The sequence below is a fragment of the Polypterus senegalus genome, chromosome 4 (genome assembly GCF_016835505.1).
Source record: "Polypterus senegalus isolate Bchr_013 chromosome 4, ASM1683550v1, whole genome shotgun sequence".
Classification (NCBI taxonomy): domain Eukaryota; kingdom Metazoa; phylum Chordata; class Cladistia; order Polypteriformes; family Polypteridae; genus Polypterus; species Polypterus senegalus.
In genome coordinates this window covers 114,818,063-114,842,971 of record NC_053157.1, presented here as the reverse complement: position 1 = coordinate 114,842,971, position 24,909 = coordinate 114,818,063, and the positions used below count along the sequence as shown (strand labels likewise).

General features: G+C 38.8%; 2 protein-coding genes across 9 annotated transcripts in view; one reads left to right on the top strand and one right to left on the bottom strand.

Annotated features, from left to right (window-relative positions):
• The window catches only part of lnx1 (ligand of numb-protein X 1), a 279,852-nt gene extending 262,384 nt beyond the window's left edge, over positions 1-17,468 (top strand). For all 7 annotated transcript variants that reach the window (XM_039751199.1, XM_039751196.1, XM_039751197.1 and 4 more), the window contains 2 exons: positions 15,122-15,280; positions 16,618-17,468. In XM_039751199.1, coding sequence (XP_039607133.1) covers positions 15,122-15,280; positions 16,618-16,753 — 295 coding nt within the window. In that variant the 3' untranslated portion in view covers positions 16,754-17,468. The remainder of the gene's footprint in view (positions 1-15,121; positions 15,281-16,617) is intronic.
• Positions 17,469-17,475: 7 nt separating this feature from the next.
• Positions 17,476-24,909, bottom strand: part of fip1l1a (FIP1 like 1a (S. cerevisiae)) — a 97,953-nt gene continuing 90,519 nt past the window's right edge. Inside the window, exons 16-17 of one of the 2 annotated variants that reach the window (XM_039751202.1) lie at positions 19,520-19,666; positions 17,476-17,809 (exon numbers count right to left, since the gene is read on the bottom strand). In XM_039751202.1, the coding sequence (XP_039607136.1) occupies positions 17,659-17,809; positions 19,520-19,666 (298 nt within the window). In that variant the 3' untranslated portion in view covers positions 17,476-17,658. The remainder of the gene's footprint in view (positions 17,810-19,519; positions 19,667-24,909) is intronic. The other variant, XM_039751203.1, reaches the window with a different exon arrangement.

Here is a 24,909-nt window from a genome sequence, read left to right as displayed (position 1 = left end):
AGTATGAGATTTTCAGTTCTTTTCTACATGCACACTCATCTTTGCAGGACAGTGGTTTTCATGTATAAAAGTTCTGTTTTTAAAGGTGGTTGAGGCTGTGTGGAAGGTCCCAGGGGGCAGTCTGGTGTTAAGGAGTCTAACAGCTTGGGAGTAAAAACTCTCCTGCAGCCTGGCAGATTTGGCTTGGTTGCTGCAATATCTTCTTTTGGATGGCAGAAGTGTGAAAAGTCCATGTGAGGGGTGTAAGGGTCCTGCACAATGCTGCAGGCCTTGCGGACACTGCGTTTGTAAAATATGTCCTGTAGTGAAGGGAGAGGCACCCCAATAATGTTCTCTGCTGTCTTCACTATCCTTTGCAGGCACTTGTGGTCGGATATGTTGCAGTTTCCATACCAGACAGTGATGCAGCTGGTCAGGACACTCTCCATGGTGCCTCTGTAAAACATGGTGAGGATGGAAGGGGGAAGACGTGCTCGCTTCAGCCGCCTCAGGAAGTGTAGTCTTTGCTGGGCTTTCTTGATTAGTGATGAGGTGTTATGTGTCCACGTAAGTTCCTCAGTTATGTGTACACAGAGGAACTTGGTACTCCTGATATTCTCCACATCTAAACCGCTGATGCTGAGTGGTATGTGGGCAGAATGTGATTTTCTGAAGTCCACGATTATCTCTTTTGTCTTGTCGACATTGAGAGATAGATTGTTGTCTTCACACCATGCGGACAGCCGTTTCACCTCATCTCTGTATGCTCTTTCATCATCCCTGCTTATCAGTCCCAGCACCGTCGTATCATACGCAAACTTGATGATGTGATTGGTGTTGTGCGTGGCTGTGCAGTCGTGAGTCAGCAGGGTGAACAGCAGTGGACTAAGCACACAGCCCTGCGGTGCTCCAGTGCTCAGTGTGATGATGCTGGAAGTGTTGTAGCCCATCCAAACTGACTGGGTCCTCTCTGTCAAGAAGTCCAGGATCCAATTGCAGAGGGAGGTGTTCAGGCCCAACCTGCTCAGTTTTACAACCAGCTTTTGAGGGATGATTGTGTTGAAGGCAGAGCTAAAGTCTATGAATCTATGAATAGCATCCTGACATACTGTATGTGTGTTTTTTATCCAGATGTGTCAGGGAGAGGTGAAGGGCAGAGCGTATGGCATCCTCCGTTGACCTGTTTGAGCGGTATGCAAACTGAAGAGGGCTAAGGGATGCAGGGAGATTAGTCTTTATGTGTGACATTACTAACCTTTCGAAGCACTTCATGATGACTGGCGTGAGTGCAACTGGTCAGTAGTCATTCAGGCATGTCACTGATGATTTCTTCGGCACTGGTATGATTGTGGTCGACTTGAAGCATGCTGGGACTGACGACTGGCTCAGAGATGTGTTGAAGATGTCTGTGAGGACACCAGCCAGTTGACTGGCACATTCTTTAAGCACAAGACCAGGTATGTTGTCAGGTCCTGCAGCCTTGTGTGGATTGTCCTCCACACATTCATTGAACGCCGCAACTAGCTATAGTTGTATCCCAGTACCATTTTCTAGCACACAGGAGCTGAGTATATTTGGTGACGTACATTCATTGAGCAGCCAGCTCACAACCACTGCCGGCCCCTGCAGCATCACTGACCCTGGGATTCAGCTGCTGCACTAGACTAGCCTGCAAGCATCAGCACTTACCTCTGTGTGCTTGAGTACAGCCAGTTCAAGCACAGTTGGCTCAGTGATTAACTGAATTTCATCAATGGCACCAGTTGCACCTTGTATATATTGTTCCAGTAGTTGTTTTAATAAATTTTACATAAAAAGTGCAGCAAAAAAGTGTTTGGCCTCCAGGGATGCATTATTCCCTAAGTATGTGGCAGTTTAAGGGTTAAAGTCCCAAGATGCCGTCGAAACACCCTGCACCTTCTAAGGCACGGGTGTCAAACTCCAGTCCTGGAGGGCTGCAGTGGCTGCAGGTTTTCATTCTGACCACCTTCTTAATTAATGACCAGTGTTTGCTGCTAATTAACTTCTTTTGCCTTCATTTTAATCAACTTGACTCAGGCCCCTTAGTTGTTTCTTTTTCCTTAATGAGCAGCCAAAAAATAATGAGACACAAAATAAGCTGCCATATGACCAGCTAACCTGTGCCTGTCACACAAGATCTGAAAATAAAAAAGATGAAGTTCTCAGTAAGGTTGATCTCTCAGATCACCAAAACATTTTGAGGATGTTCTCAGGAAAAACAGAAAACCAACAGTTTTGGAAATGTCTGCTGTGGCAGAATGAGAGCAGCAATGAGCCATGGAATTAAATAACGAGTTTAATTAACAGCAAGAATTGACTTCTCATTAAGAAACTGGTTGGAGTGAAACTGGCTGGAGTTTGACATTCCAATTTAGCTGGTCATCGGTTGGCTCATTTCACATCTCAATTCTGTTTGGCTGCCATTTAATGAAGAAACAAATCAATTCAGAACACTGAATCATTAAATACGGGGCTATTAAAATGAAGGGAACAGAAGTTAAATAGCAGTGAAAACTGCTAGTTGAATATGAAAAAGGTTAGAATGAAAACCTGCAGCCACTACGGCCCTTCAGGCCTGGAGTTTGACACCCCTGCTGTATATAGTCTTCTATCTGTCAAATATTGATGTTATATTTTGATGAAACTCAAGCAAAGTGCCAGGGAATAACTCTGCGGGGCAGCATTTGAACTCAGTGTTATGGCCAGTGAATTTGCATTGCCATCAAAGGGTATGAAATACCTGTTAAGATTAAGCCTCAGATAACTGACCACCCAGAGCAGACTTTTCAGATTTATACTGTATGAAGTACATTCCGAACACTTCTGGCATTGTACAAAAAGCAAGGCCTATTTAGTCTAGTGGAAAGAACTTGGGCTTGCCTAATATTTACGTACAGTATATTTAGAGTCTGACCAAAGCCATGATAACATTTTGAGACCTGCTTCTGACAAAATGCCTCCTACTTAATCATGGAACAGCTGCCTTTGAACTAGTGCAACTGAAACTTTGAAATTGATTTAATTATCTTCACATGGATTACATCTGAGATGTGATCAGGAGTCTTTAACTCGACAAGGATGTCTTTACATCATGACACGCGCTGATGGTGCTCTTGAATAGTTTGTACAAGGAGGTTATTGATTTTAAGCGATTCTAATCAGAATATTGCCCAAAAACCCTTCTGTCCCACACAGATGTTAGCATTTTACTTGTTTATTTGTGTTCAGCTGAAATTTATGTCTGCGTCTTACTGAACAAAAACGTGTTCTAGCCAAGTCTGCTGCAAGCTGTGCTCCATTTGTTATTAACTTGTGACTGTAGATTCTGTCTGATGTAGTCATGCAAAGTCAAATTAATTTTTATCAGTTCTATTTAAAGACCTAATTGTAAAGCAGAAGGAGCAGTGTTTGATTAGGACCAAAATGCATGCATGAAGTTGGTGGGATGCCATATTTCATATTATAACCACATCTGACAAAGTTATGGTACCAGACTTTAAAGAAACCCTTTCTGCAGAGATGGCACAAGTGACAATGTGGCACAGCAGATAGTGGTGGCTCATACACACACATAACTGTACATGGCCTTGGTTTGATTTTTCACAAAAGTGTTGCCTTTTTGAGTTTTGAATGTTATCCCAGTGTCTATACAAATTTGAAATCACAACAGTGGAGGTTTCACTTTGCACAAAATTCAGAAAATGGATTTTCTGAATTGCAACCTTTGTTTTTCCCCCATGTGCAAAGAAATGACAGTTTATTCAGGAGCAAATTGGATACAGATAGAGAGTACGTACCTGCAAGCACCGTGGCACTGCTTCTCTGCTAAATTCCACTGGTCTTGGATGCATGTACACCAGTGAGTCTTTAGAAAGATCCTGGCTTGAATCAGTTTATGGAGTTGGGGAAACTGAGCACAGATGAGGTTACCTCAGATGAGGTGCAGGGCAGGCAGTGCAGAAGCCCAATGAGAGAAGCAGCAGCATTCAAGTGCAATCGAGGAAGCAGACAGCAGTTTTGGATGCAGAATATCCCATAGGGAGCAATATCACTTTCTTTCCACCTGAAAAACCTTAAAAAAAAACATTTTAACATTTTTTTTCCAGATTTTGCAATTCAAAAAATCATATGCCAAATGAATTTTAGAGGCAATTTCATGAACCTATATGTGAGGCAAAGTTCTTACTAGCGATGGGCAAAACAATTCATGCAAAATTGTATTCATAATTTACTTTGCAAAATAAATTTTGTTTTGCTTTCAGTGAAATCCGTGCCATTCACACAATTTGTATTTTTATTCCTGTATAAAAGTATCGTACTTATTCATTTTGCATGTGCTTGCCTGTTATTTAGTAGGTAATGGGATGATCTGACAACCAAGACTTTACATGTACTTTCTGAATTTTCCTGATATGTCTTCATGTGGAAAATGTACAGTGGGTACGGAAAGTATTCAGACCCCCTTCAATTTTTCACTCTTTGTTATACTGCAGCCATTTGCTAAAATCATTTAAATTAATTTTTTTCCTCATCAATGTACACACAGCACCCCATATTGACAGACAACAAAAAGAATTTTTGAAATTGTTGCAGATTTATTAAAAAAGACAAACTGAAATATCACATGGTCCTAAGTATTCAGACCCTTTGCTCAGTATTTAGTAGAAGCACCCTTTTGAGCTAATACAGCCATGAGTCTTCTTGGGAAAGATGCAACAAGTTTTTCACACCTGGATTTGGGGGTCCTCTCCAGTTCTGTCAGGTTGGATGGTAAACATTGGTGGACAGTCATTTTTAGGTCTCTCCAGAGATGCTAAATTGGGTTTAAGTCAGGGCTCTGGCTGGGCCATTCAAGAACAGTCACAGAGTTGTTGTGAAGCCACTCCTTCGTTATTTTAGCTGTGTGCTTAGGGTCATTGTCTTGTTGGAAGGTAAACCTTCGGCCCAGTCTGAGGTCCTTAACACTCTGGAGAAGGTTTTTGTCCAGGATATCCCTGTACTTGGCCGTATTCATCTTTCCCTCAATTGCAACCAGTCGTCCTGTCCCTGCAGCTGAAAAACACCCCCACAGCATCAGCATGATGCTGCCACCGCCATGCTTCACTGTCGGGACTGTATTGGACAAGTGATGAGCAGTGCCTGGTTGTCTCCACACATACCACTTAGAATTAAATCCAAAACGTTCTACCTTGGTCTCATCAGACCAGAGAATCTTACAGAGAGTCTTAGCAAACTCCATGCGGGCTGTCATGTGTCTTGCACTGAGGAGAGGCTTTCGACAGGCCACTCTGCCATAAAGCCCTGACTGGTGGAGGGCTGCAGTGATGGTTGACTTTCTACAACTTTCTTCCATCTCCTGACTGCATCTCTGGAGCTCAGCCAAAGTGATCTTGGGTTCTTCTTTATCTCTCTCACCAAGGCTCTTCTCCCCTGGTAGCTCAGCTTGGCCGGACGGCCAGCTGTAGGAAGGGTTCTGGTCGGCCCAAACGTCTTCCATTTAAGGATTATGGAGGCCACTGGGCTCTTAGGAACCTTAAGTGCAGCAGAAATTTCTTTGTAACCTTGGCCAGATCTGTGCCTTGCCACAATTCTGTCTCTGAGCTCTTCAAGCAGTTCCTTTGACCTCATGATTCTCATTTGCTCTGACATGCATTGTGAGCTGTGAGGTCTTATATAGACAAGTGTGTGGCTTTCCTAATCAAGTCCAATCAGTATAATCAAACACAGCTGGACTCAAATGAAGGTGATCTCAAGGATGATCAGAAGAAATGGAAAGCACCTGAGTTAAATATATGAGTGTCACAGCAAAGGGTCTGAATACTTAGAACCATGTGATATTTCAGTTTTTCTTTTTTAATAATTCTGCAACAATTTCAAAAATTCTTTTTTTTGTCTGTCAATATGGGGTGCTGCAGAAAGGAACTGAAGTAAAGACAGAAGTGTGAATGAGGCTTTAGGAAGCAGCATTGCTTATTTTCCACAAAAAAAATAACTTTAAAACCCTAAAAAAAACTCTTGCAGTTCTGCAACTAATGAATTTTTGTATCCATTTTGCAAATCTATATGCATACTGAAAATTGTCTATAGTTTGCTTATCACTAATTCTTATCTTTTGCTCCTTGACGGTGAACTTAATATCACTCAGAAAAAGGCAGTGGATATTCAAACAGAAAAGCACACATTATCAATTAAGAAATTCTATAGAATGCATTTGCAAAATGCAAATCTTATAACAGAGTTTTTCAAATAATCGTTTGTGGGCTGATATGCCATTTCTCATTAGTTTACAAAGCTTGTTTACATGTTGCTGCATTTCGTTCAAACACTTTACTATTAAGTCAGTTAAGGAGTCCATTTTGCCACGCTGTTACCAACACCTCCCTCATGCTGTGACCGATAATGCAATATGCACGCGTTGTGAGCAGTCACTCAGGACAGCTGCAATAGTAATAAATACACAACACAGCCTGTCCAGGCCTGGTTCCTTCCTTGAAACCAGTGCCATTACTGGTCTTGGCACCCACCTCCTCCAGCCTAGTGCCTGTTTCAAAAACAGGAAAATGGATATCTAACAGAGCAGTAGCATAGACTGCTACCTCAGAGTTCCAGACCTTAATTCAATGTCTGTGCTCTCACAGTCAAAGACCTTCATACACCCTGTGCAGGCCAAATCAGGTTTACGGATTGTGTTAACAAACAGGGATGTAGCTGCTGTCTCACACCTCCACGGACTCACCGTTTATGTGCCACTGGCATGTCCACAAAGTGTCTTTGTGGCTTATCCGCCATGATACAGGTTTCCATTCACACGCCAACACAGAGTTTTAATTGGCAACAAATTACTAAACAATGCATTATTTAAGATTTCCATATGCCTTATGTGTTAGTTAGATGTTGCATTCTAAATATGGATGAATTTGATCATTTTTAATGCAAAATGTATACTTCATACCTTTATATTTTAAAATCAATCTAGTTAAACTTATAAAATTACAAATTAGTTTATTAGCAATGTTTTACCATACCTGTAAGGCAATTCATTTCTGTACAGCTCTTTCTGCATTCAAAAGCACACTGTGCCTTTACAAATATTCCACCCATTACCGACTGGTGTTGGCTCAAAAAGGTCAAAGTTCAGTGAGTCAGATGGAAGGAGTACCCACTATGACACACAGCTAGTCTTTATAAAGAATAGTAACTTTAATTCTGCATTGTGTGTACCATATTTAGAAAAGTGCGTGATTATTTTTTCTTTCAAGCAGCTAAGTCTCTTTACAAAGCTGCTTTCCCTTTTCTAGTTACTGTGCAGATCTAACATAGTAAAATATTTAGTTGGATAAGAATTAATCTCAAAGCTCCCAATACCTGACAAATTACGATAAGCTACAGACATAAACATTATTAGAAAAATTATATTCTGGATTATTGGTACATGTTCTGCCATGTAATGAATTTCTGCAAATCTTATTTTCAATGTATTTTAGTGAAACAATCCACCATTATACCTGTCCTGTAACTCGAATGAGTAACTTCATATCCACTAATCTTAAAACCCTGAGAACAGGTATTTTGATGGAGCTACAAAAACAGGCTTCAGTTACAGTATGAGAGACTGAGCATGTTCTCAACAGCTTGGAGAAGAAAACATGGCAATATGAGAATAAGCAAGCCCAGAGGCTGTCCAAGCCATGCATAATTGCATGTGATCCAGCCTGCGCATCTACTGGATACATGGGGATGACGCATTTCTCAGGGCAAGTTATTTTCCATTCATCTAACCTGCTTTTTCAGATTTAGAGTTGGAAACTGAAACCTAATGTGACAGTAAATGATGCAAAGACGACTCTTCCCCCCGGTGACTAACTAAACAGAATTTTTTTTTTGTGTTAATAATACAACATATACATTAAACATGTGACATACTCACAAAACTATATGTCTTATATATAATAAGCTAAAAATCAGGGCTATAAAATTGAAATTTGGGTGAGCGAAACCTGAAAAACAAAAAACTGATCAGTTAATTGCTTTTTTATTTTAAAGATTGTTTTATAATGGATAATTTTCAAATATGTTGGATATAAAGCACTCCGTCAGATAAAAAGCAGAGCAAACAGCTTCTCCCATGCTGATCTACAGAACAGAGGAAGGAAAAGTTTAACACAAAGTAACCGCTGCACTATCCTAAAATACTGAAAAAGTTACCAATGGTTCATTTAACAACTGTGCGTACTTAACAACATTTCATTTTTTTCAAATGTATGCAATATTAGTTTTAAGCACCCAATGCTGCTTAAACTTAGAATAATAGTTTATAGAATGTTACAGCAGACTGATTTAAAAATCAAAGTACTGTACTATACAGTACAACCCCGAAATTTGCGGGGGTTACATTCCTAGAGCACCCGTGAATTGTGAAAAACTGCAAATTTTGGATGTGGTTAAATAAATGGTTATTTTTATAGTTTAAACCCTAAATATGCCCCCAAAACACTTTAATTTCTTTTCAAACTCAGCATAATACATTACCTTAAAAAAGGAATGTAAGGGTAAACCCGTATACTGTACAGTACTGTACTGCTATGTCTCCCACAGTGCTAGAAAGTAAAATACCGATGTTACCGCTACTGTATATGTACTATAATTCATACAAGTGCTTTTTCATTGCCAGAAGCCTTAAAACAGGGGTGTCAAACTCCAGCCCTGGCTGCAGGTTTTCATTCTAACCTTTTTCTTACTCAACAAGCAGTTTTCACATTCATATTTAACTTCTTTTTCCTTTATTTTAATAGCCCTGTTTTTAAGGATTCAGTGTTCTGAATTGATTTGTTCCTTCATTAAATGGCAGCCAAACAGAATTGAGATGTGAAATGAGCCAACCGATGACCAGCTAAATTGGAATGTCAAACTCCAGCCAGTTTCACTCCAACCAGTTTCTTAATGAGAAGTCAATTCTTGCTGTTAATTACACTGTGTGCACAATTATTAGGCAAGTTGTATTTTTGAGGATTAATTTTAATATGGAACAAACACAGTGCTATCAGTCAATCCAAAATGTTAATAAACCTGAAACCTGAATGTTTCACAACGGAAATGTGAGTGTGAACATCATCAGGGGAATACATATGTGCGCACAATTATTAGGCAACTATTAGTGTGCAGATTTATTATGCAACTAAAGGAAAAATGAACATTTTCCCATCTCACTTGTTTATTTTCATCTGTTACAGTGAGAATAATAAACAAACACCTCAAAATTTACAAATAAACATCTCTGACATTTCAAAAAAAAAAAATCAATCAATCAATGACTAATATAGCCACCCTTCTTTCCAATAACAGTCATAAGCCTTTCCATTCATGTAGTCTGTCAGTTTCTTGATCTGTTGACGATCAGCTTTTTGTGGAGCAGTGACTACAGCCTCCCAGACACTCTTCAGAGAGGTGTATTGTTTTTCTCCCCCGTAAATCTAGCGTTTAAGAAGTGCCCACAAGTTCTCGATAGGGTTTAGGTCAGATGAGGAAGGGGGGCCATGTTCATTATTCCTTCATCTTTAAGGCCTTTACTGGCTGGCCACGCAGTGGAGAACTTCGAAAAACTGGCAGTAGGTTTGGGAGTTGATTTTGAGTTCATCTTCAATGCAAAAAGGTCCAACTAGCTCATCTTTAAAAATACCAGCTCATACCAGTACCCCACCTCCACGTTGGAGTGGAGCTCTGTGCCCATTACTGATCCACAGGTCCATCCATCTGGTCCATCAAGAGTCACTCTCATCTCATCGGTCCATAAAACCTTTGAAAAAATCTGTCTTCAGATATTTCTTGGCCCAGTTTTGACGTTTCAACTTATGTTTCTTGTTCAGTGGTGGTTGGGTTTCAGCCCTCCTTACCTTGGCCATGTCTTTGAGCACTGAACACCTTGTACTTCTGGGCACTCCAGGTAGGTTGCAGCTCTGGAATATGAAAGTACTGGAGGATAATGGGTTCCTGGTAGCTTCACGTTTGATTCTTCTCAAATCTTTGGCAGCTAATTTGCATCTTTTGTTCTCAACATGTTTCTTGCGACCCTGTTGACTATTTGCAACAAAATGTTTGATGGTTCTGTGATCACACACCAATATCTTAGCAATTCCAAAAGTGCTGCATCCCTCTTAAAGACAATTTTTGACTTTTCAGAGTCAGTTAAATCTCTTTTTTGGCCCGTTTTGCCCGAGGAAAACTAGCTGCCTAATAATTCTGCACACCTTGATATAGGGTGTTGACCTCCTTAGGCCACACCCTCCCTCATTACACAAATACACATCACCTGACATGCTTAAATCCAATAAGCATTCAAGTTAATACAGTTGGAGTTGGAATATACGCATTAAAAATGATGATATGGTCAAAATACTCACTTGCCTAATAATTGTGCACACAGTGTAAACTCGTTATTTAATTCCATGGCTCATTGCTGCTCTCATTCTGCCACAGCAGACATTTCCAAAACTGTTGATTTTCTGTTTTTCCTGAGAACATCCTCAAAATGTTTGGTGACCTGAGAGATCAACCTTACTGAGAACTTCCATCCATCCATCCATTTTCTAACCCGCTGAATCTGAACACAGGGTCACGGGGCTCTGCTGGAGCCAATCCCAGCCAACACAGGGCACAAGGCAGGAACCAATCCTGGGCAGGGTGCCAACCCACCACAGGACACACACAAACACACCCACACACCAAGCACACACTAGGGCCAATTTAGTATCGCACCTAACCTGCATGACTTTGGATTGTGGGAGGAAACCGGAGCGCTCGGAGGAAACCCACGCAGACACGGGGAGAACATGCAAACTCCACGCAGGGAGGACCCAGGAAGCGAACCCAGGTCTCCTTACTGCGAGGCAGCAGCGCTACCACTGCGCCACCGTGCCGCCCTACAGAGAACTTCACCTTTTTTATTTTCAGATCTTGTGTGACAGGCACAGGTTAGCTGGTCATGTGGCAGCTTATTTTGTGTCTAATTATTTTTTGGCTGCTCATTAAGGAAAAAGAAACAACTAAGGGGCCTGAGTCAAGTTGATTAAAATGAAGGCAAAAGAAGTTAATTAGCAGCAAACACTGGTCATTAATTAAGAAGGTGGTCAGAATGAAAACCTGCAGCCACTGCAGCCCTCCAGGACTGGAGTTTGACACCCGTGCCTTAGAAGGTGCAGGGTGTTTCGACGGCATCTTGGGACTTTAACCCTTAAACTGCCACATACTTAGAGGTTAATGCATCCCTGGATGCTAAACAGGTGCAACTGGTGCCATTGATGAAATTCAGTTAACCACCGAGCCAACTGCACTTGTACTGGCTGTACTCAAGCACACAGAGGTAAGTGCCGATGCTTGCAGGCTAGTCTAGTGCAGCAGCTGAATCCCAGGGTCAGTGATGCTGCAGGGGCCGGCAGTGGTTGTGAGCTGGCTGCTCAATGAATGTACGTCACCAAATATACTCAGCTCCTGTGTGCTAGAAAATGGTACTGGGATACGACTATAGCCAGTTGCGGCGTTCAACGAATGTACGTTGCTGAATATACTCGGCTCTGGCATGCTGGCAAATTGCATTGGGAACGGAAAACACGAGAACATTCAGCTGGAGATGCGTCACAGGGCAGCAGTCAATCAGCAGGAAGGAAACATTAATAACACTCTCGGATTGGCTATACTTTCACCATCCCAAGCTGCATTTTTCTCTACGGTTGCTTCTTGTTCTCTCTACAGTACAGTATTGCCACGAAAAAAAACATAAAAAAATTGTGGAGGATATTTGCAGTTTCCGCTAACAATTATTAGTTGGGTTCTAAGGAAAAATCCACAAACAACTGAGGCTGTGAACTCTGAACTGCAAGTTCGCGGGGATCTACTGTATTGTGATTAACTCATATTCTTTCTTTATTAATTCACATAAGGTCAACTTAGTCTAATTTATTGCACACTTTCATATTTACTCATCTTATATATATTAACCTTTGATGTTCTTTATTTGGTCCTATCGTGTTCATTTTTAAGCTCATCATTTCAAGAGAGTATATTTTATATATATATATATATATATTTTAAGTGTCAATACATGAGGACTGATTCATTCTTCTAATTTCAGCAAATGCCTGACAGATTGGTATGTGTTATGTGTGTTATTTACCAACCAAAGAGGCATCTGTCACTTTCTGGTGAAATGCTGCTGTCATAGAAAAGCTTCCTCAGCCTGTTTAGTGACTTTAGTCAGTTGTATTGGGGTTGAGGGTTTTAAAGGATTGGAGATCACTACCATAGCCCCAGAAATGTGTTTATGAGGACCTTCAGTATATGCATTTCTCTGCAAGGGGTGGTTGCTAGGGTTCACAATATTCTGTGTTGCATACAGAATTATACAAAAATGTAATATAAAAATACATGTAACGTATGGTACAATTGCCCCATTAGTTTTGGAATTGTACAAAAAACAGTGAGACAAAAAAGTATATACCCTTGGGGGTTGTTTTGTTATTACAATAAATCCTATTCCTCTAGGGTATAACCCATTGAATCATTACGAGGACTGACTTGACACTGCTAGCACGCCATTTTATGTTGCTCATCTGAAGGAATCCTAACCCACCTACTATAACTGCTTGGCACCATAAATAAAGTGGGACTTCCACCTGCAGCTAAATTCACTTCAGTACGCAACCAACTCTCCACGCTGCTGTTTAGACCTGGCAGTAGGGCTGTGCTGACGGTGTATGCGTCCAAAAAGAAGTCTGTCTGCATTCCCAGTACCAAGCACCATAACGTGGAGACTGGGCAAGATCGGGGGGTGGGGGGGCGGAAACACACCATGTTCAACATTATACACTTCACATCTGCATTTTGCCATCATTACAGTAAGATGAAAAATTTTCTGTTTTAGTTATGTGTTGAACATTTCTTGCCTCGCATTTCCTGTCATCCTACATTTATACAGATCGTTGTAGACATGGAACACACATGAAATGTATGTATTCCAAATAACGATATATTATTTACCCTATACAATTTCAAACACTTCACTGTCAGATAAAGAGATTTCAGCTCTGTCGGTAGGGGATGAGTGAGCAGGCTGCCTGCTGTCAGTGCCGATCGACACATTTGCGAGACAAAGATGCTGACGATGAGAGGTGGAAAGGAATTTAAGGTGACCTGGATTACGATTTTTTTCGTAGGCTTCAGGGATTCGAATGTTAAAAATCAAAAACTAAAATCTCTCATTCGTATAAATATTCACACTCTTAATTCGGTATTTTAAAAAAAGCCTCTTTGGCAGCAGGGTTTACCAAGCAGAATGATTAAGACAGAACATACATAATTTGCTGGCAAGGTGGCATTATGAATCATGACAGAGAAGCAGTTACCTACATACTTTTAGTTTTAAACAAACTGTCTGTTAGCTCTCCTAATGATCATTAAGGAGATGAGAGTTTCTCTCTGTGGGCCTAGCTGCATGGATAGTGTACTGTACCCTTCGGTTTACAGGGTGTGACCTCCTGCAACTTGCTTATAGTTGGGAATCACATGAAGAAAAGATTATTCCGCCGACAGTACTGTCTCAAAGTGAAAATGGCAAAAAAAAAAACACAACCAGCACAATAATAAATCAATCACAACACAATTTTATACTTAGCTTGTATAAAAAAAAAATTTCAGGAAATTATCCATGTTAGGCACTCCCTTAAATAACAGCAGACCAAATGTTCCTATGGCAGTCAGGATGTGCTGTGTGTCCTTGTTAGCTCAGGTGTTCAGTTCACAGGCTTGTTCTACTGTCCAAGTGTTTCCAGAGAGGGCTGAGATGACTGGAGGCCATAAATTATGGAAAACCATGACTCAAAAGTGACAGGGATGAGCTGGTCAGGGTAGATGGTGCTCCAGCATGTCCGTGGTCCAGCAGTTGTCATGGTGTGGTCACAGTTTATGTAACTTTAACAGAATATTGTTTCAATTCAATAAACCAACCAGTGTCTGTCACTGGGAAGTTTATTATTCACCTTGCTAGAAATGCCTGGAAACAACTTTCTCTGTGTTTCTTCAAGCAGACCTCAAGAAGCGATGCAAGCCTCAAACGACATTCAGTATAACTTTTTCATTCTTTACCATCAAAAAGACCAACAAAATTTCAGCCTAAAGGAGGCTAATCAATCTAGTCATTATGATTTTGTCAAAAAATGAAAAGTTTGTGATTTCTGAATTGCTAAATTGAACACAAAATTTGAAACCCCTTTAATATCTAATCAAGAGGAAACTCCTGAATTAGAAATTGGTTTGAATGAAAAGCAGCAGTGATAATGTCTACTGTCAAAACAAGCTAAAAGATTCGAGACAAATAATCAAAATATCCAATATATAGAGTTGACTGGCTGGTGAAGCCTAATATGAAATTCATCAAGAGCAGCAACTGTATATAATCCAGACAGGAAGAAAGAGTTTGTACAGATTACAAATGATTTTCATTTTGCGTAGTTCTTTTGGTAGCAAAACTATGAAAAAGTCCCAAAATTAGTAGGGTGAAAGGAAAAAAAATAAAACGGTTACTCCCACAATGAAAAAAAATGAGCTTAGAGAAGGTCAAATGTGATGAAGGCTACACTACCCAAAACTTGTCTCTAGCCTTCTTCTTTACAGATACACTAAAAGTAATTATGGCTGCTTTTCTGGCTGCTTTTCTAACTCACTCAGAGCCATTTACTTACATTGTTTTAGTAGTTTAAAGCTTTACATTTGGTTCTACTTCATTAGTTTGTATGCATATTAATTCTCTTCATACAATGCAAAGTTAAAACAAGCAAACAACAAAAGAGCAGAAATAAGCTCTAATAATTCCTTTAAATGAGTCTGTCATTATTGAACTTTATGATTTATTTCCAAGGTTTCATAAGCATTTGCCTAACAGGCCTATGCAAAGAGAAAAATGTACAGCTAGGAGCAAAAGTACGCCATGTCCAGACGAAACTGGTGTTTGAAAGGTCTTTAATAGAGGCTGCTTTTACCATCGAGCTACAAGAATTTGAAAATATCCACTTTGGACTGAAAAAAAAAATGGGGCCAGTCTTTAAAATAACAGCCAGTATGTTTTCTTTTGCAGATACCTTTACTGTTGCAAGGATATCGTATTACGAAGAAGTACTTCTGGGAGCCTTGGATTTAGCATTGTCGGAGGATATTCAGAAATGAATGGCAGTCAAATCTTTTTTATTAGGTCTGTTGTAGAAGGAACCCCAGCTTACAATGATGGCAGAATAAGGTAGGGTTGACACAGGAGTTTGAATTCAAAAACTTACATACAGAACATTTAAATACTGTACTGATTGATTAGTGCAAGCAGTATTATTCAATACATGGGTTTTAAAAACTAACCATTTTGTTGTCCTAGTCTTACTTAATCTGCATTATCAGTAACATCTCTAGGTGCCTTCACCTCTTTTTTTCATACAGCTACTGTACTTGTGCTGAGAGAGAGAGAGGTCCATACTGGTGTGGGTTGATTTATTTAAAAACAGTGCACTCAGGCTTCCAGGTGGCCACAGGCACGTGTGTGGTAGCGTAAAAGAGCACCCCAGGGGTGTTGATGTGGGAACTGGTGGAGCTCATGTTCATGTGCAGATGTGCACAGTTTCGCGGATTTCCTCATTAGTGCTCTGGGGTGCAAAATTAGGCACCTGTGCCTGCTGAAGTGTAACTGGAGCCTGAGTTAGAGAGAGAAAGAACAGAAAAAGAACAAAAGAGAAATCAGGACAGTCTATGGTGAGTGGTTGAAAGAACAGCGATATGGGAACGCAAGCCAGTGCAGTGGATAACAGGCAATGGCGGTAGGGAGTTGGTCCTGTGGGACTTGCTTTCCAGGGGCAGGTCTCCCCTGCTGATCATTGCGAAGGAATGACAGTTGGGCAATGAAGCCCCAGTGGTGACTGGCTGGAGTGTAAGCCATTTAAAGGGTTGACGCACATGCCAGTGTCCAAGTATACCAGATAGGTGAGCTGGGGGCACCGATCCTCAGAATGAAAGAATACCCATTCTATCTAACGGCCACTCAGTTACACACATACACATTCAATTCATGATCAATTTTCACTTGAACCTCTACACACATTTTGATCAGAGGTCATCGAGAATTTTCTCACGGTTTCATCTACACTTTGACCACGTGCCACTGATCATCAGAATAAAGTTCACTCACTGGCATGTGCTCAATACTCTTAAATGTCAGTCCCACACCGGGAAGGCAGACATCTGCATTACAGTAAATGAAGTCAAATGGGGCTTAAATGCAAGAACAACATGACAGACTGGCCACCACCCGTAGTAAACTCACATGCATCTGCTGTAAATGGTGTAGTTAAAGTATACGACACGTAACTGTTGATGTTTTGTTTCTGTATTAATCATCAGCCTTTTAAAATATTTCTTTATTTAGTGCCGTAGAGTACAGCAACAGCTTTTTTTATGGGTTACTGCTCAGCACCTTAACCACTAGACGGAAGTAATGATCTCCATTATAAATAAACAACCAGTCTCCTAATAGTTATTCTTTTACTGAATAAGGACTGCAACTTTTAATGCTTTTATTTTTTTAAATTCTAGGTGTGGTGACATGTTGCTGGAAGTGAATGGGAAAAGTACATCAGAAATGACTCACAGCTCGCTTGTGAGAATGTTGAAGGAACTAAGAGGACGAATCACATTGACAATTGTGTCCTGGCCAGGCAGTCTGCTATAAACAGCAGAAAAAACCCATCAGTTTAAGATATTGGAAATTCTACCTGGGTTAGCTTCAAAAACCCAAAGAACAGTTTACATTTCCTTGTGTGTGCAGTTCTCCCAAAAGGTTCTAAAACAATCTTAATGTGACTGCCTCTCAAAGAAACAAAATGCAACCAACAAAACACATTCTGCAGCCTTTGAGGAACTAACACTATCCAACATTCAGATGAAAGACTGGGATACACTATATATTGCCAATTAAAATCTACGTTGTTAAGAGTATGTACTTACATGGACTCATTTATATAAATGTTGCTATGTGAAATTGTTTCAAGTGCTGGCATTTATTTAATGGAGAGGAATAGGGTCATCTCAGAAATGCTCTTCTAATATTATAAAAACCAGTATTTGGCATATAAACTCTTTTCTTTTCCATCAGGGTTGCAACATTGTTCTACAAACTATTAAATGTGTTCATAATATGTGGAGAAAATGGTTATGATGGAGGCCTTACTACTTTTCATACTAAGAATGAAAACATTTCTCTGCCATGTATTTGTGGACGTCAGCAGTAGGAGAATTATTTATCTTGGTCTGTCTTTTCCAATTGTTTTACATGCTCAAACTTGTGTAATATCACATGGTATCTTTGGTAAAAACAAATAAAAAACTTTAAAAGAAATACTGAAGGGTTGGCTGGAAACAATAAAGGAATCAAGAATGCCTGTACACAACCTATTATCAAAAATTCAAAACTTGCTTTTTTTTATTCAACAAATTAACATCTTAGTGCTTAATGCACCAAACAACAAACAATCTATTTATACAATTTAGTATATTGCAGAGAACATTAAAGAATAAGAAACTAGCTGGCACTTATAAAGAATTCCGGTTACTTCAACATCGTGGAACACTATCCATTTATTCCAAGGCCCCAGCTTCTGTGCTCTCCTGTTCAGTTGCATGTTCATCATTAGCTTCCTTTCCTTCTTTGCTTCTTTTGGATTTTTTGTGCTTGTGTCTTCGATGGCCTTCACCGCCTTCTTCACTATCATGACGCCGCCTACTGCTGCTACGAAGAAGTAACAAAATATGAGGCACTCTTCCAATTGGAGGACCACTTGTAGTCTCCAGAACATTGTGTAGTTACAGCCTACTTTCTTTTTTTGTGATGACCGTATATACAGTACATAAAATTACAGGTAAGTTAAAGATAAACTTTTGAAATAAATCTGTTACTTAACCTCCTTGGTGTTAACCCAAGGCATCTCTTGGGTTTGGAACTCTATTTAAAGATGATTATTCCTTAATGTCTCTCAAGATATAGTTGTTACAATCCAGTGTACATCATTAAGCCCAAATACTACTCAGGACAGTATTCTGCTGCAAATGTAGTGGATAAAATAATACGCTGAAAAATAATCATGAATATTTCTATGTGTTTTGTCACTTTATGGTAACTCTTTACTATTCATAAATGGGGTGAAGCCTTCAACCAAAACATAATGGCATGTAAACAAAAAGACGTAAAGCCAGTTTTAGAACAAATCGAAACTGAACCATTAGTTGAACCAAGCACTACTGATGACAATGTGAAAAGTTCATCAGACGTTGACACGGATGCTGAAACTGCTGCAAATGGCAATGTATGACCAAACTGCCGTATAATGTTTGGTGAACTTAGTTGCTCGAAGGTCAACCTTCGTGCAAAGTAGCTTTGTGGCAAAATGAATACAATCAAGTAGAAGAAAGATGTTGGACCATTAAGTACTATCCACAATGCAGTTAACAGTCAATATTCATATCAGTGGATATGTAGAAGTGGACCAGGCACTGACATGCTACCCTCTTGTGCTTAAGCAAAAGAAAAAAAATCTATAAAAGAAAAGTGTGTAAAGAAACACTTGTTGCATTCAGGATGGCACAATGTGTTGTGCAATGGTAAATTGGTAAATGTTTCAAAACATGTCACACGAAGAACATGAACTAGCAGTGCAGTACAGTACAGCACTGGACACTCAACGTCTTTAATACAGTATATATTTTGATGTTTTGGTATTAACATGTATCTGTTGCACATAACTCTTTTGGGCTTGCATATCCAGGAGTAAACATGACACTAAGGAGGTTAATCATTATTTTAGAAAAAGCTCTTATGGAAATTAAATACATACACTAATTGACATAAAATGTGTACGTTTGATAATGTGATGTAAGTGAATTTGGGAAATTGAGTTTTTAGCCAATGTGTAGGTAAACTTATGGCCTCAACCATATATAGCACCTTGTATACACTAAACACCCCACAAGGGCACACAGGTGTAGATGTAAAGAATACTTGCCTATAAATAGTTTTCTTCTTATTTGAGTACACACGGGATACGGGACTTGTTCATGTTTACATAGCAAGTCTAAAGTGGGGATTAATCTGCCCCTTGGGAATACATGCCCAGTGTTTTATCCACAAGATAAATCCAACAAACCATTCCACCACACCATATACCTAGAATTAAGCTTGAACATTTAAAAAGAACGTAATTAATAACCCTAAAAATGTTAGCCAAACTACAAAATACAATGTAAATTTACCAAAAATGGAACTTAATTCTTATTATGGGTTTCATGCATTATCATAATTAGCAACATTATTAAAGAACGCATTGTAAGTAATTACTAATATTGTGTAAAAAAAAAAAAAAAACAACGAATGAATGCCACCCTAAATTTCCAACACATAATGTACCCTGTTCCAAAATATAAAAAACTTGAAGAAATACGATACCTTCGTGAAGATTTGTGCCGACTGCTCTCCTCTTTATCCCGGTGCCTTCTTTCTCTGTGTCGATCCTCTTTTTCCCTGCTGCCTCTTTCCCTATGCCTCTCATAGCTTCTCTCTGAATACTCTCTGTATCTAAACCGCTCTTCATCACTGTGAAAGAATGAGATGATTAAATAAACAATGGCAACATTCTTCTACCCATTGTGTCCGACCCATTTATCCCACTTAAAAGTGCAGAGAGCCTTAGGTGCTATAAACTGCATTACAGGAACAAACTCAATTCAGAGTACATACAACCTGACAGGATATACAGTAATCCCTCGCTATATCACACTTCGACTTTCGCGGTTTCACTCTATCGCGGATTTTAAATGTAAGCACATCTAAATATATATCACAGATTTTTCGCTGGTTCGCGGATTTCTGCAGACAGTGGGTCTTTTAATTTATGCTACACGCTTCCTCAGTTTGTTTGCCCTGTTGATTTCATACAAGGGACGCTATTGGCGGATGGCTTAGAAGCTACCCAATCAGAGCATGTATTACATATTAACTAAAACTCCTCAATGCTATAAGATATGCATCCCGCGCGGAGCTTGATTGTTTGCTTGTCTCTGCCTCTATCTCACCCTCTCTGACATTCTCTGCGCCTGACGGAGGGGCTGTTTGCTTAAAAGATACTGACGCTCCTCTAAAAAAATGCCGCTTTATTGCGGCACTCGGCATATTTAAAAGCACACGTATTGATTTTTTGATTGTTGCTTTAATCTCGCTATCTCCGACGTTCTCTGCGCCTGACGGAGGAGATGTGAGCAGAGGGGCTGTTTGCACAGAGGCTGTTTGCTTAGAAGATACTGACGCTCCTATAAAAATGCCGCGGCAAACTTAAAAGCACACGTATTGATTTTTTGATTGTTTGCTTTTCTTTGTGAGCGCTCTCTCTCTCTCTCTCTCCCTCTGAAATTCTCTGCTCCTGAAGAGAAGAAGATCTATTTGCATTCTTTTAATTGTGAGAAAGAACTGTCATCTCTGCCTTGTCATAGAGGACAGTTTAAACTTTTGACTAAAGGGTGTTATTTCATGTCTAGAGGGCTCTAATAATGTTAACAGTGTGGGAGAGTTTATAAGGGCTTAAAATATATAAAAAATAACTACACAAACATATGGTTTCTACTTCGCGGATTTTCGTCTATCGCGGGGGGTTCTGGAACGCAACCCCCGCGATCGAGGAGGGATTACTGTATTCGGACAACAGAGATGGCAACATTATTGCTCCATTAAGTAAACCTAAATAATTCAGCTTAGCTGCGATGAATTCCTGTTCTGTACTAAGAATCAAGAAGAAAATATCCTTGCTTTAAAATTATCAAGTGGTTTATTCTGCAGTGACCACGTCTGTACTGATGCACTAATCGTGGTAATTACAAGAACAGAAAGTTTGTGTTCTTACAATACACAAACATTACATATACACAATGAATAAAAACTGTAACTCTGATTGAAGCGAATAACATTAATTTTTTAAAAATGTATCTAGTGTGAATTTTAGTTTTCTTTGCTTAAGAACTGTGTTCAAGGATTAAACAAACAATGCTTTTGCTGAATTATTTCTGGAGATTGAGTTGTTGTGTCATGTCTTCAATCCAAAGACATAGCATCCATTTTTTTCTATAATGGCACAGCTTGTACGAGTTCATTTTGATGCAGGGACTGCGACACACTGTGTGTCACAAGACTGTTTTAAAGCATCAGGTGCAGTAGAAAAGGACTATGCTACCAGTGAAAGGAGGCAGTGCCAGTTACAATGGGCTCACACAGAGTTGCTGAAGGAGGAGGTCCGCTAATTAAAAGACACATGCAATTGAGTGATCAGGGTAGTCGCTAACTTCACCAGGAATTAGCTGGTGCAACTCCTGTATCTTGAGAATAAATTCATTGAAGAGGAGAAGGTTTGTACAGACTTTTTAATTATGTCTTATAGAGTTGACTGATCCAACTACACAGAGCCTCTATGCACTTCATAATTTTAAACTTCATTTCATGCAAAACTGATTTTCTCTTTCATTATTCAGACATAGTAAAGAAATAAAGTGAATAATTATTAAATGTTGAAACTACCCTTATTACCATTTCTTTGCTATGCAAAATATTGCAGAAAATACATTAAATTTGTCAAAGCATGTAAACTTTTACACACAGTAGTTACACAAAACGTGTTATATATGCAGTACGCTGTGCATCATCTGAATATCGCTGCATGCGTTTAGTAAAAGAAATTAGCTTTATTATACCGAAATTTTGTAATGATAATTGAAGTTTTACTGTATATACACTGTGTTCTAATGAACAAAGCTGAAAGTTGATTCCCACTCCCCCAGAATTTAATATAGAAGAAATATTTTACCATCAGCCCTAGGCAAAACTTACTTTTCTTTTTTTTATTCATTCCATAAACATAGCATGCTGTGCTCAATGTAAAGTGCTTAGATATCTGAAAAATTCTACAAGTTTTTTTTTTGTCACATATATTCTCAAATTCTTTTCTAAATGTTTTGTTTTTAAATCGCCAAACCACAAAGATCTCAAAAAAGAATTGTTTACTTACAAGGACACAAAATAAGCATTCTTTCCAAAGTCATAACACAGGAAGATGACTAAACTCATGGCTGGCTAAAATTTCTAGTAATCAAAGTCATTGAAATTGTTTTCTCAAAAAGATCCATTAAAAAAGCCAACAAACTCTCTGAGGTGATGAGTCATATACAATGAAATAAGGAACAATGTTGGCCAAGATGCATTTCCGATAATATATTTTAAACAGTGATGCAAACACAGACAAAACAGTTAATAATTTAATTCTTGTACTATTCAGTAATAAACAACAAATTACCATTACCAAACATTCAAATGTTTTGGGAATAATCAAAATTCTGCTCTGGTGCTTTTGGGATCAACAGTAGTCAATACATTGTTTAACACAGCTAGTTTGAGATGCCCTGAATTCTAATACTCTTGGGTAAGTTTTTTGATAGCACACTACATTCAAAAATCAAAAGGAACAAAATGATCTAGTAGAAAAGAAAAAACTCTCTAAACACCCCACAGAAGCAACCAAAACAGAAACTATAAATGGCTTGTCACAGGTAGTCGTAGACAAAGCAGTAATAGACATCCTGACCAATGTTCTTACTTCCTCGTGCACCAATTTCCCTCTGCACACTATCCATTACTCTACATTAACCTTTCTCAAAATTCATCTCATCGCATTTTGTGGTATCTTGTCAAATACCATCTATCTATCAATGAATGCATAATGCACCATTGACCCCCTGCATCTGTTGGTTTTCCTGCATTCACCTGACAACAAAGACCAAATCTGATGTCTGATACACACTGCATTTTGTAACTTTCACCAGACTCCTTGATGATTTTCTCGAGTAAACTTACCACCATTTTCATTGACCCAGATTCCAATTGATCACCCTTACTTTGTTTAATGGGGTTAAGGGAATACTCCACACAAAAATGATATGTTTTGTTTTTTATATGTTACTTACCCTATGTGGTGTACAAGAGCAAATTTTAATCTCATGTTTTTGTGGAGTAGAGACAAAGTTTCTGACAGAATGGAACCTAATAGTGATCAAATCTGGACAACAAGATCAAAAATGTCCATTAAAAAAATCTGATGGTAAATCTAATAATCCACATGTTATCAAGTAATCCAGTCATGTGCTTACATTCCATAACACCATGAAAAATACATGCATTTTTTGTTAAAATATTGTGAAATAAATGAAATATTCCACAAACAGGAAGCACCTTCACATGGGGTTATGCTTCTGAATTGAAGACCCACCTCTGTCACTCATTCATTTTGTTCTATTTTCATTCACAAATCTAATCTCATATGAAGGGGCTTTCTGCATGTGCACAAGGATTAGGATTAGGAAGTGAAAAATATTGTGAAAATTCCTATTGCACAGTTGACAACACATTAGTGGACTCTCTATAATTACAGAAATATACTTTTGGGAATTCCAGAAAGGCTGGTAACTAGAAAGTCTTTGAATTTCATTTTGGTATTCTTTACCTAAGTCCAGTGAGATCTCACCCAAGAAAACCTGAAACTTGAAGACAGATATTGTTTACCTACTAAAAACATTCTACAAGGGCTTTCACTGTCATACTGTATTTGATAAGCTCTGGCAAAAAAAAAAAAACTTCATTCCACACCATAGACAAGAGATTCAAACCTGATCTACACCTTTCTATACTTTTCTGTTGTGACCACTGAAAAAAAGGGCTACACACATTTCAGTATTATGCAAACTTTGTGTGCTGCAGGCTTTAATAATTGGCCTTCTCCTCAGCGTTTTCATTACTCTATGATGTACAACTGGACAGAGGAAGTGGGGAAAGAACTAAAATTAATAATCAGGGCTGTAGAACACAAATCGACATAATGAAATCAGCACTGGACACTAAAACTTGTTATAATGGAAATGTAAGAAAGGGGTTTACTAAAACTGTACAATCTCCCATTATTTACTACAATTAATATAAAAAACAATATACTGCTCATATAAATATCTAACAATTTAGCTGCTAGGCTATGATAATTTAATGGTGATTAAAATCCAATTTCCCACCACTGACATTGACACCCTTTGTAAATAAATACAAAATAGGCTGTGAAAAAAATATTTTTTATTCTTTTAATCCTCCACACAAAAAATAAATCAAACCTTTATCAAGTAAAATTTAAGTATAAAAAAAAATCTTATGTACTTCACTAAATGAAAGCCTTAAATTCTTAGCCTTAGTTAAGAAATATTCCTGAACCATGGGATTAGTTAATGATGTATTAGCCCCCAAAGAGGCACATCTGGGCCCATCATTGACCACACACAGCCATCTGTGAAACCTTCTTTTATTTGATGATACCAACACCACTTCAAAATATTTCTTGAACATTCCACAATGTTCCTAGTCTTGTATTGTCCCATTCCAAAATTCAGTCACCCCAAAATTCAGACATGAGCATCAGTAGGCTTTTTGCCTTAAGAACCAAGTTACCTGAACTATTCTATGACATTTCAGTAATCATTTACAGCTCTGACGCTGATCTTTCTGATCATAAAATAGGTCACTACGATAGCAACTGGCAAGAAGAATTCATAATTAATTGCAGAATTACAGTATTTGAGAGTTTCTTTAGAGCACCTTTTTCTCTTGCACGAAATGTTTCAAAAACTAACCAGCACATCGTCATTTCAGAACGGGCTTACATTTTGAGTTTGCCATTTTTTGGTCCAGCTGTTTTAACTCTAGGCCATCCTCAAGAAACTGTGACACACATCCATCATCAAGATACAAACTTTTTCTGTGAA